This window comes from Bubalus bubalis, chromosome 17, assembly GCF_019923935.1.
Source record: "Bubalus bubalis isolate 160015118507 breed Murrah chromosome 17, NDDB_SH_1, whole genome shotgun sequence".
NCBI classification, from domain to species: domain Eukaryota; kingdom Metazoa; phylum Chordata; class Mammalia; order Artiodactyla; family Bovidae; genus Bubalus; species Bubalus bubalis.
This window is the reverse complement of record NC_059173.1, coordinates 69,476,483-69,488,099: the sequence shown is the minus strand read 5'-3', so window position 1 is coordinate 69,488,099 and position 11,617 is coordinate 69,476,483. Positions and strand designations below refer to the sequence as shown.

Below are 11,617 nucleotides of genomic sequence, written 5' to 3'. Positions count from 1 at the left end.
TTAATGTATTCATTTTGTTACAATAATTATTATTTACCCAGTAGGAGCATTTATCTTTGTTTCAAGTCAAAACAACTATTTCTTTGTAAAGATTTAGGATTAGACATTGAAGTATTAGTATTTATCTCAATTTAGATGTATTTCTCCCACTAAATATATAATGAAAATTTGCGGTAAGCTTGTTTCAGAGAATGAAATGAGGGATATTAAAAGGAGTAATAATGATAGTACATAATTATAAATTATTAATTGGAGATGATAATAAACATACTGTCCCAATATACAAGGAAACTTGAGGGTCAGAGTGAAAAGGACAGCTCCTGCCTAGTTTTTGCCCCCTTTCCTCCAGTTACGCTCCTAGTCAGTATATGCAACATGGATTTTTCTAGCCCCTGCCTCCTGTAGTCAGGCTTTGCTCTGAAGTAACGAGCTGGAACCTCAGGAAAAACAAAATAGGCTCCTGACTTGTTTCCCATCTGCAGCAGGTATGGTGCTACACCAGCTGATACTTCTAGACAAAGGGAGGAGCTGAGCTCAAAAGCTCACTGTGCTGTTGGTGAGAATGTAAATGTATGCCACTCCTGGGCATATATTTGGAGGAAACCATGATATGAAAAGATACATGCACCCCTATGTTCACAGCAGCTCTATTTATAATAGACAAGACATGAAAACAATCACACTGTCCATCAGCAGGTGAGTGGATAAAGAAGATGCAGCATATGCACACAATGGGATACTACTCAGCCATGAAAAATGAAATAATGTCTAGAGATTATTCTACTAAGTGAAGTAAGCCCGAAAGACACATATGATATCACTTGTATGCAGAATCTAAGAAATGATGGAAATGAACTTAGCTACCAAACAAAAATAGATTCACAATATAGAAAACAAATTTATGGGTTCTAAAGGGGATGGAGGAAGGGGAGAAATAAATTAGGAGTTTGGGACTAATATATACACACTACTGTTTATAAAATAGATAACCAACAAAGGTTTTTAGTATAGGACAGGGAGCTATATTCAATATCTTATATCAACCTATAATGGGAATCTGAACATGCATACATACATATAGACACACTTTCAAATTATTTTTAAATTTTGTATATATATACATGTATATATATATAACTGAATCACTTTGCTGTACACCTGAAACTAACACAACATTGTAAATTATACTTAAAAAAATAAAATGGGTTTCCCTGGTAATCGGTGGTAAAGAATCCACCTGCCAGTGCAGGAGACATAGGTTCTATTCTTGGTCCGGGAAGATCCCACATGCTTCGGAGCAACTAAGCCTGTGCTCCACAACTACTGAGCCTGTGCTCTAGAGCCTGGGGACTGCAACTACCAAGCCCATGCACTGGAACTACTGAAGCCTTTGCGCCCTAGAGCCTGTGCTCCACAAGAGAAGCCACCCAGATGAGAAGCCCATGCACCGCAACTAAAGAGTAGCCCCCGCTCACTGCTGCCAGAGAAAAGACCCAGAGCAGCCAATGAATAAATCAACATTTTTAAATGGTTAACAAAATAAAATAAATGAAGGGGGCATGTGTCCTCAGGCAACCATCTGGAAAAAAAAAAAAAGCCCACTGCAAACTGAGAGTCTACGAAAATAATCAACAGCTGAGTAAAGGGTGTCAAAAGATGCAGACTTCAAGCTTTAAAGTAAGTAAGTCCTGGGGATGTAATGTACAGCATGGTGATTATGGTTAAGAGCACTGTATTACATATTTGAAAGCTGCTAAGAGGGTAGGTCTTAAAAGTTCTTATTGCAAGAAAAAAAAGGTTTTTGCAACTATGTGTGCTGACCGATGCTAACTATATTGTGATGATCATTTTGTAATATATAGAAATATCAAATTATTATTTTGTACAGTTGAAACTAATATAATGCTATATATTAATCATATTTCAATTTTTGAAAAAGAAAAATGGCCAAAGCAGTGGGTCAGGCATTCATTCCTTGTAATAGTGACATATTGAGACCTGGTGGAAGGCAAAGTTTTCACCTGTCATTGGCACAGGTTAAAAATACTGGTGTTCCCTCATCCCCCCCGTCTCAGAATTGACTTGCGGTAATTTGGGGTATTTGGGTTATGGTACCAGGCTCCATCTGAAGGCAGGGGCAGTTTGTCCTGGCCGAGGTCAGCGGTGTGTGTGTTTGCTCTATCTGTCCTGGAAGTGGTTGCATCATGCAGCCTCCGGGCCCCTCTCCCTCCTCCTAGCGACGGTCAATGCTTCACTAGCCTTTGCAGAGAGTTGGCTTCCCGGGTGGAGCATTGAGCTGGGCCAACAAGGAGGAGCTTAGACCCGGGTGCAGTATCTAGGAACCTGATTGAACATTGGTCCGGGGCCAGGATGAGGAAGAGACGGGAAAGACGTTCCGCCCTTCTGGTAAGAAGGCCCCGTGATCAGCTTCAGCCACTGGCGGTCCTACAGTCCTTGGAGCTTAAATAAAGGGACAACTGAAGCCCCAAGAGTTACAGTTCTGACATTCCAGGCTCGGAGCCCCGGGCCCGCCGACACCATGAGTTGGTCCTTGCACCCTCCGAGTGTAATCTTCTACATTCTTTCATTGCTTTCTTCAGCATGCCTGGCAGTAAGTGTGCTGTTTACAAAATGTATTTGTTTTAAACGGAAAGCTTAAAAATAAGAAAATATCTGATAAGCAAGTGAAATTTCTCTATTTTCTTCCTCTAGTATGTTGCTACCCGAGACAACTGCTGCATCTTAGATGAAAGATTTGTAAGTCGCTTTTATGTTTCTCTCTGTGTTTGAACTGGACTTGGGCAGAGGAATTTTTATTCCTTATAAGAGATTCTTTAGCAAATATCATTTGCCAGTTTAGACTTTTTAAAAACATAGTCTAGGTTTTACCTATTTGTATTTATCAGGATTTTTAATCACACTATTGTTGTATTTTCAGGGTAGTTATTGCCCAACTACGTGTGGAATTGCAGATTTCCTGAATAGTTACCAAACCAGTGTAGACAAAGATCTACGAACTTTGGAAGGCATCTTATATCAGGTTGAGAACAAAACATCAGAAGCCAGAGAGCTGGTCAAAGCAATCCAAATCAGCTATAACCCTGATGAACCATCAAAGCCAAGTGAGAATCTAACCGCCACTGACTGAGAGAGTCATCTACGAAGTTCTTTTGCTGTTATTTTAGTGGTTCTGTTGGCTTATGTATTTTTCTCTCTCTGATCCCATATGACAGGTAACATAGAGAGTGCTACCAAGAATTCCAGGAGGATGATGGAAGAAATTATGAAATATGAAACACTGATATCAACACACGAAACAACAATTCGGTAAGCATTTTTTTGTTTTAGTTTGCTTTCCAAGACTGAGCTGGGGTTTATTCAGTATGCCAAGCTTTGGTAGAAGTAATCTTTTTATCTTTTTCTAGCTGTAGTATCTAATTGGTGTGATGCCTGACCATCTTGAAAGGGATGGAAGTAGGTAATACGAGTTGCATTGGATTGTGATCACTTTTTAATGATCATGTGAGAGAAAGATACTTTAGACGTCTTCAAACGCCTTGTGATCGATTTACCAAACTGTCATCACTCCCATTTGTCTTACAACATAAATTCAAACTGATGGGCATTTGAGTGTTGAAAATAAAATTCTTTTTATAAAAATGTCAACAAATGGGTGGTGAGGAATTTGTGAGCAGAGACATAGGAATGATCTTGGTAAATTATATTGAAAGAGTAGAAAAAAAGAACTTGCCTTAAGAGACAAGTTTGTGTGACAAACATCGTAAAATGACCTGCTGCGTGGAACCTGCAATTATGTGTTGTCCTCCCTCCTCTTGAAGGCAAAACGTCTCTGTTAACAACTTCCCAGGAACTTGTAGACTTTCCGAACATTGGGTCTCAGACACAATTTTAGTTTCTTCCTCAATTTTTATCCTAAATTATTCTAAAAGTAGCAGAAGAAATTGAGATAAATGGTGGCTGAGAAGTGGCCCAGAAGGGATTTATCACCTTTTTGGTATCAGAGGCATACTATTATTATCATTATTGGCATTATGATTTGCATTATTATTGCCCATTGTTGAGACTGAAGGAGACTATAGTGCAGAAAATGTCCAAGGTTCAGTAGAGAAACAAGTGGTCAAATAGTTTGTCTATCCAGAACCTCAGAGACAGCAGTCTATGTGTGTAATAGCTCTCTATCATTTCGGAATATGGACAAGTAGTCCTGTGAGGAACTACAAAAGCAGGATTTCTCACTTTCCCTAGCTTTTTTCTGAAGTGGTGTAAACAGAAACATTAAGAAGAAGGGGAAAATGTCTGTTGTTTTATTTTATGTAAGATAATCCCCCAGATACTTTTCCCATGTAAGTTATAGACTGAAGTCCATAAATAGATCTTCAGTTAAATCCACAAGTGAAAAGGAATAATGCTTCAGCATGTGTGAATTTCTAAACAGAGCTTTTCCTTCCCTAAGAATATTGTCCTAAGAATAATCAGCAGGTTGTCTTAATCAGACTCATCACTTATGTACTTTATTATCTGTTGCCTTTTATGCAGAAACGAAAATCAGAATGATCACTTACAGTGATATGGTTTATTGGCAAGGACTTTGTTATTTTCTTTTCCAAAAAGCTTAGAATTTTAATTCACCTCAATTTATTAATATCATTTTAAACTTTTTCCAAGAATGGAGTAATTTGTCAGGAAATAATTCTTGAGAAAATAAGGTGGTATTTTTAAAAGAATATACAACATTATTCATCTGAAAAGAATAATCTGTTATCTTATTATTTTGCTTGTAGATTTTTGCAAGAAATGTATAACTCAAATGATCAAAAAATCATTAACCTAAAACAGAAAGTGGGCCAGCTTGAAGAAAAGTGTCAAGAGCCTTGTCAAGATACAGTGAAAATACATGATGTAACTGGGAGAGGTAAGTGAAAAGTTTATATTGAGATTAAGTTCATCAGGGCAGATATAAAAAGTAAAGGAGATTTTATGTATTAGAATGTATACAAATACATTGGACAGTGTCTAGCCATTAAATATAAACAGTCTAATTGCTTAGACTTTTCTTGAGTAGCTGAAAATTTACTTTGAAAGGAATAATGATTGAGAAATAAGAAAATACTTCTCAGGATATGAATAGTTTCTGACATGTTAAAATTTTCAAGGCTGACACAATCTTACCTGGATTTCAAACCACCATAAAAATTTCTTCTTTTTCAGATTGCCAAGATGTTGCCAATAAGGGGGCCAAAGAGAGTGGACTTTACTTTATCAGACCTCTGAAAGCTAAGCAGCAGTTCTTAGTCTACTGTGAAATTGATGGGTCTGGAAATGGATGGACTGTGTTTCAGAAGGTATTTTTCCCTCACCCTGTGTATTTAATAGACACCTAATTGTTCTGCCATATGCCAGATACTTTTCCAAGCACCTTGTAAGCATTAATTCAATGACACTCACAACTTTCGTTTGTGGTAGTTTTGGCCTGCTTATTCCTGTTTACAGAGAAGGAAACTTGGCACAAGAGGCTAAATAACTTGCCCAAGGTCATGTGACTAATAAGTAACAGTCAGGATATAGTCTGATTTCACTCTGTACTGAGATAGGTTCTCTACTATGCTGGCCCTGCTGTAGGAGATTCATGATGGCACATGATCACAGTCTCATGGTGACAGAGGGACCTCTCGATATTTACATCAAGACCTAGGGCTGCCCATCGCAAGAAGATGGTGTCCCCCAGAGGGTGCAGTCAGGCTGTTCCATGACCAGGCCCCTCTGTAGCCTTTGCCAGCCCCAGGCATCCACTGCAAATCCTCTTGTAGTCTGTTTACGTTTGACCATTGTTACAGCTAAGGCTGCAGGGGGCACTCAGAGCAAGTGAGTGATGGGAGCTTAGCTGGTAGACACAGGTTGAGCAATAAATAGGCTGACCTTTTCAACCATCAGTACAAGAATCAGCAACATCAAGCTGATGTTCTGAAGTCCTATAGGAGTCTTTTTAAAACTACTACTAGATTACAATTTATCATGTGCCAGGCCTTGTTCTTGGGTACTTTTACATTCTCTGGTGTAATCCCTGAAACTATCCTGAGAAGTAAGCATCATTATTCCTATTTAAGAGACAGGTGAGCAAACTTAGGCAGCTAGCCCAGGGTCACTTGGTAAATGATGAAATCATAGCCTCCATATTTTGGACAAAATGGCTATGATGTTTTCCTTATGTGCACTGATAATACATTCTCTCCTTTTGCCTGTGCAATTGTGTAATTAGAGGCTTGATGGCAGTCTGGATTTCAAGAAAAACTGGATTCAATATAAAGAAGGGTTTGGACATCTGTCTCCTAATGGAAACACAGAATTTTGGCTGGGAAATGAGAAGATTCATTTGATAAGCACACAGTCTACCATCCCTTATGTATTAAGAATACAGTTGGAGGACTGGAATGGCAGAACCAGGTACTATCAAGAAGGACTTCTAACTTTTGTTGTAGAGACACCCTGGAGTATGCACTTTCTAGCTCTCAGCAGAATAATGGGGAAAACAGTCTGACAGATATGACGAGCACATTCAACTATGTTCCCCAGAAGTCAGTCAGTTTGGCTCTTGGGCAGTCCAAGGTGCTAGGTCCCATTCAGGCAGGATCTGAGTGTTTTGGTGTAATCCACTTATCCTGGAATCATACAAAACAATAGCTAGTATTTCCTGAGCATTTATGTACCATAAATTGCACATGAAATGATAACTTAAATCCAAATAGCTCATGAGGCAGGAATTATTATTAATTCCGTTTTACAGATTAACTTTTCCAAGCTTGCATTCATTGGATTTAACTCAGGTAGTTCACCTCTTATAACCCACCATCTTAAGCTGCTATCCTGGATGGAAAGTAATCTAGCTTTTTCAGATTTCCCAGTGTTTAATGACTGGGAATCAAATCCAGTCAATCAAATCCAGGAGCTAACCTTACAAAGAAATCAGCTGCCACCTTTGGTGAGCTGGAGTTCCTTCTATGCACAGAGCTGTCTGGACACTTTAAGTGTTGTATACCTCATAGAAATTGAAAACAATATCCAACCCTCTTGTTATGTCTATGACAAGATGAAATATAGTCTGTGCCCAAATGTATATTTTTATTTTTAACCAGAAAGTATAATACCATGGTCAGTAGACCTTCTCCTATGAGAACATCCTCCATTTCCTAAGTCCTGGAGATCAGGGAAGCTCAATGTTTTCTAGAAATCTGTTTATGCACCAAGGCCCATTCTTCCCTGCACTCCATAGAATTCTGGCTTTCATGTACAATTATTTTCCAGGGGAGAATCTCTCTCTGACCCTACAGTTCATGTTTTGTAGGGTACACAGGAATCACTCCTTTTATGTGATGCTCAAGGAAATTCTCCTTGCCACTCCCACATTTCCTTCAGAAAGAAAAAACCCTCTAGACGGTATGAGTGACTAGTGGAACTATAGCTCCTTTCAGCTTGCTGCATTTATTAATGGACACTCACTTTCAGATAATTAATGTGGTTAATGAGAACCGGGTGTACATGCTACATGCTGAGATAAAAGTGGAAAATGCGAAATTAGGTTCATCCGTATATCTGGGTTAGCTATTAGGATACTATAGGCAAAAAGCATTCAGGATAGCTGAAGTTTTTAGTTTTCCCTTGGATGTCCTGAAAGCTTCTAGACCCATCCTGGGTGGTGCTGATGACCTTGAGACTGTTCCCCATACCTGTTATCCCATGCCAGATTTGTGAAAAAATTTGTTCAGTGACCACATTTCAGACTTATGAAGCAAAGTTTAAAATTCCTAACAATTGTCCTATGAAAGAAGGAACTTCTGAGATGACTTATAAGGGTCAGGGTCTAAGATCTCTATTCCTTCTTTGTAGCACTGCAGATTATGCTTCATTCAAGGTGACAGGTGAAAATGACAAATACCGCCTGACATATGCTTACTTCATTGGTGGAGATGCTGGAGATGCGTTTGATGGCTACGATTTTGGCGATGATTCTAGTGACAAGTTTTTCACCTCCCATAATGGCATGCAGTTCAGCACTTGGGACAGTGACAATGATAAGTATGATGGCAACTGTGCCGAACAGGATGGATCTGGTTGGTGGATGAACAAATGTCACGCTGGCCACCTCAATGGAGTTTATTATCAAGGTATGGCTTTCTTTCTTAATACATGAATTTGTGTATGATCTATATTTTTATAAAAGTAAATATAAGGAAGAAATAATTAGTAAAGATATTGGGAGCTTGCTATATAGTTCTTTATTTTAAGCCAGAATTGGATAATTCTAGCTTATACCTGAAATTAGCCCCTCTATAGGAAATCCACCTGCTGCAAACTATGCAGTGATATTCATAATGCTTCCATCAAGGTTGATACTTTGATTTATGGTGTCTCCTCTAGTCTTACCCTATATATTATCTGGATGGACTAACATTGCCATGTCTATGCTGTTAACACAGTAGCCTGGCTCAGCTTCCCATGAGCTCTGTGTCAAAGGGAATCAGTGAGCAGTGTCTAGAGGAATTAAGTGAAGGGCAGGGATATATTGGAGAGTCTACAGGTCCATGAAAGTTGGAGAAGAATCCAGCCTGAGGAGTGTAGATGCTTATTTTACCACAGGGGGAGGGCAGGCTATAGTTTGCCCTAAGACTGGAGTAGTTCTGAGCACTGGTTTTACTTACTGACAAACTATTGGAATACCCCAACAGGTATGCATGGGGAAGTCCTCACCCATGAAAATGAGTGATCTTACCTTCTCAGGGCACTGTCCTAGCCAAGAGGTGACTTGGAATCCTCTTAAAACTACATACATTTACCTTTTGGTTTTCACAATATGTTTTTGAAACCTAACTTATCTTTGCACCAACAAACCATGTAATTAGAAAAAATTCTCAAGGAAGGTGCCCAGGCAAGAATACTGGAGTGGGTTGCCATGCCCTCCTCCCGGGGATCTTTCTGATGCAGAGATCAAACCCAAATCTCTTATGTCTTCTGCATTGGCAGGTGGGATCTTTACCACTGTGTCACCTGGGAGGCCCAATATTTTCCAGTAAAATTGTGATTTCAGATGACCTGAATCCAACCGATGAGGAATTATGACTGCCATTCTAACCTGTTTTCAGGAAGAGGGTCCATAATAGCAGAAACTAGCATGACTTAGCTTAGGGAGAGAGACCAATTAGGGAAATGCTGGACTCTAGCCCTGTTAAGAGTGAATACATTTAACTTATGAGTGTGGCCAGAAAACACAATACAGATGTAAAGTTTGTTTAATAATAAGTTTATGTCAATTGTAAATCAAGAATTTGAGTCTCTATGGATATTTTCAGCTAGTAGATAGCACTATAAATCTGATGTAAATGACAGTGGACTTCATAACAGACAGCTCTTTATGGACTTTCTTAGGGGAGGAGATTCAGGAGTGGTGATATGCAAATCTATACTTTGTTTCAGGTGGTACTTACTCAAAAACATCTACCCCTAATGGTTATGATAATGGCATTATTTGGGCCACCTGGAAATCCCGGTGGTATTCCATGAAGAAAACCACCATGAAGATAATCCCACTTAACAGACTTGCCATTGGAGAAGGACAGCAGCACCATCTGGGGGGAGCCAAACAGGTCGGAGTAGAACATCACGTTGAAATAGAATATGACTAAGTCATTTTGCCCTGAGCTGTTCATTCTGTTAACCCACAAAGTTTCAGAAACTTTCCTGAAATTTTCTTCTCATTTTCTCTTACCATATTTATTAATTTTAAGTCTTTCTTTAAGGATATTTAGCCCTGAATGGCAATTAAAACTCACTTTGGACTGTATTCCCAAGTTACTAAACAGAGTTATTATAAATTTGTCTATTTGATGAGATAATATTTTAGCTTATTTCCTAAATATATAATAAATTCATTGTGATTTTTGCATTTTTTGATATTTTGCATTTTAATGATCACACATAATTGGGTCTTGGTGATTTTTTAAATTATTTTAAAAATAGTTTAGTATATACTAATATAACAGGAGCAGACTTTAGGAATTCAAATGCCTAGGTATTTCATACCTCTAAATCATTCCTATTTAATTATTCTTTTTTAATGGAGATAATTATATCTTTTTAATGTATTTTTTGTTTCGATCATAGGCTGGAGACGTATAAAAGACCATTTCAAAAGTGATTTACTTTTTTAAAGAACTTTATCTGAAAAGAAAAAGATAATATTTTTCCTATGGGACAATGGACTTGCAAAGCCTCACTTCATTTTAAAAGTAAAAAGAACCCATGTTGAAAACTCCACTAACAGTTTTATGCCGGTGATAATTTATCTACATACCATTTCAATAAATATTTTGTTTCCTAAGACTAGATATGTGGTACCTTTTATTGACCATTAAAAACCATCACTTTCCTTCAATTTAATACAGTTAGGCAATCATCAGTAGTTGCTTAGTCCTCACTTTTTGCTAAACATTACCTGGCTCTTAAGACTTCCCGGGTGGCTCAGACGGTAAAGCGTTTGTCTACAATGTGGCAGACCTGGGTTCGATCCCTGGGTAGGTGAGTTCCCTGGAGAAGGAAATGGCAACCCACTCCAGTACTCTTGCCTAGAAAATCCCATGGACGGAGGAGCCTGGTGTCCATGGGGTCGCAAAGAGTCGGACACGACTGAGCGACTTCACTTTCACTTTGGGGAATTACAAAGGAAATAGAAATCATGGCTTTTGCCCTCCAGGGCTTATAAGACAAATACAGAAAAATACAGAACCCCAAATAACAAAGTTTGATATAAAAACATAAACACAAGTCACAATCACACAACAGTTTATGGTACCTGAAGTGCAGCTGGAGACAAGGCTGTCTGGGGATTCTCTCAGCAAAGCCCTTGAGCTCCAGGCTCCTGTGGCCATATGTGGGCCCTCAGAGAGAACTGCAACTCAGAGCAGAGAGCTCCAGGGAGCAATCTGCCCAGCCCCTCACTGATGACAAGTTGAGTGGAATGAAGCCATTATTGCAATAGCCAGAGATCAAGAATCTCCAGTTTCTGTAAGGAATAGCTGCGTCTACATAAGCTGGGATAAGGTTGACTATGAAAAGTGACTGATTTTAGGCAGGGGAAGATCTGGTTGTTCTGAAGTCCTGAGGATTGACTTTGGATTGCCTTCCCTTTCACAGTTTCTTTCCTAATTCTCTCACTTCTTTGTTTTCATGAATCCTGATTTTAAAAGTATCCTATTGAAGAGATAAACAGTAAGTCAACTTATAGGTATACAATCAAATACTTTTGAGACTTTGGAGAAATAGTAACAAGATTCATTGTATGTAGCACTCATTCATGTATGCATGAAGCATTCTTTCAACTATTTATTGACTGCCTTCATTGTTCTAGCCCCTGTGCTGGCCATAGTAGCATCCTCCTTTCTCCTAATACCGTTCTATTCCATCTAGTTCTCAAGTTCCAGAAACAAGGAGTAAGTCTTCCTTATTCCTCCCTCCCTACATCATCAAGTCTGTCAAATCTACCTTCTGAGTATTTACTATATTCATTTCCTTCTCTATACTCACTGCCCGCATTCTAGTTGGGAAATAT

The 11,617-nt window shown here is 38.7% G+C and overlaps 1 protein-coding gene across 2 annotated transcripts; it reads left to right on the top strand.

The window, feature by feature from the left end:
- Positions 1 to 2,463: 2,463 nt before the first annotated feature.
- FGG (fibrinogen gamma chain) lies at positions 2,464 to 10,395 on the top strand. Of its 2 annotated transcripts, XM_006061571.3 has the most exons (10): positions 2,464 to 2,611; positions 2,713 to 2,757; positions 2,939 to 3,122; positions 3,234 to 3,327; positions 4,803 to 4,933; positions 5,230 to 5,363; positions 6,278 to 6,462; positions 7,903 to 8,180; positions 9,487 to 9,656; positions 10,174 to 10,395. In XM_006061571.3, exons 1-10 carry the CDS (start codon positions 2,540 to 2,542, stop codon positions 10,186 to 10,188), a joined length of 1,308 nt encoding a protein of 435 aa, XP_006061633.1. In that variant the 5' UTR covers positions 2,464 to 2,539; the 3' UTR covers positions 10,189 to 10,395. The 2 variants fall into 2 exon arrangements, with proteins under 2 accessions (XP_006061633.1, XP_006061632.1); XM_006061570.4 differs by having other exon boundaries at positions 9,487 to 10,232.
- Positions 10,396 to 11,617: the final 1,222 nt, after the last annotated feature.

Coding starts and splice junctions, on each gene's coding strand:
- FGG (XM_006061570.4), top strand. CDS start 2,540: ATGAGTTGGTCCTTGCACCCTCCGAGTGTAATCTTCTACATTCTTTCA. Junction 5,364..6,277: donor GATGGACTGTGTTTCAGAAG/GTATTTTTCCCT, acceptor TTGTGTAATTAG/AGGCTTGATGGCAGTCTGGA. Junction 6,463..7,902: donor GACTGGAATGGCAGAACCAG/GTACTATCAAGA, acceptor CCTTCTTTGTAG/CACTGCAGATTATGCTTCAT.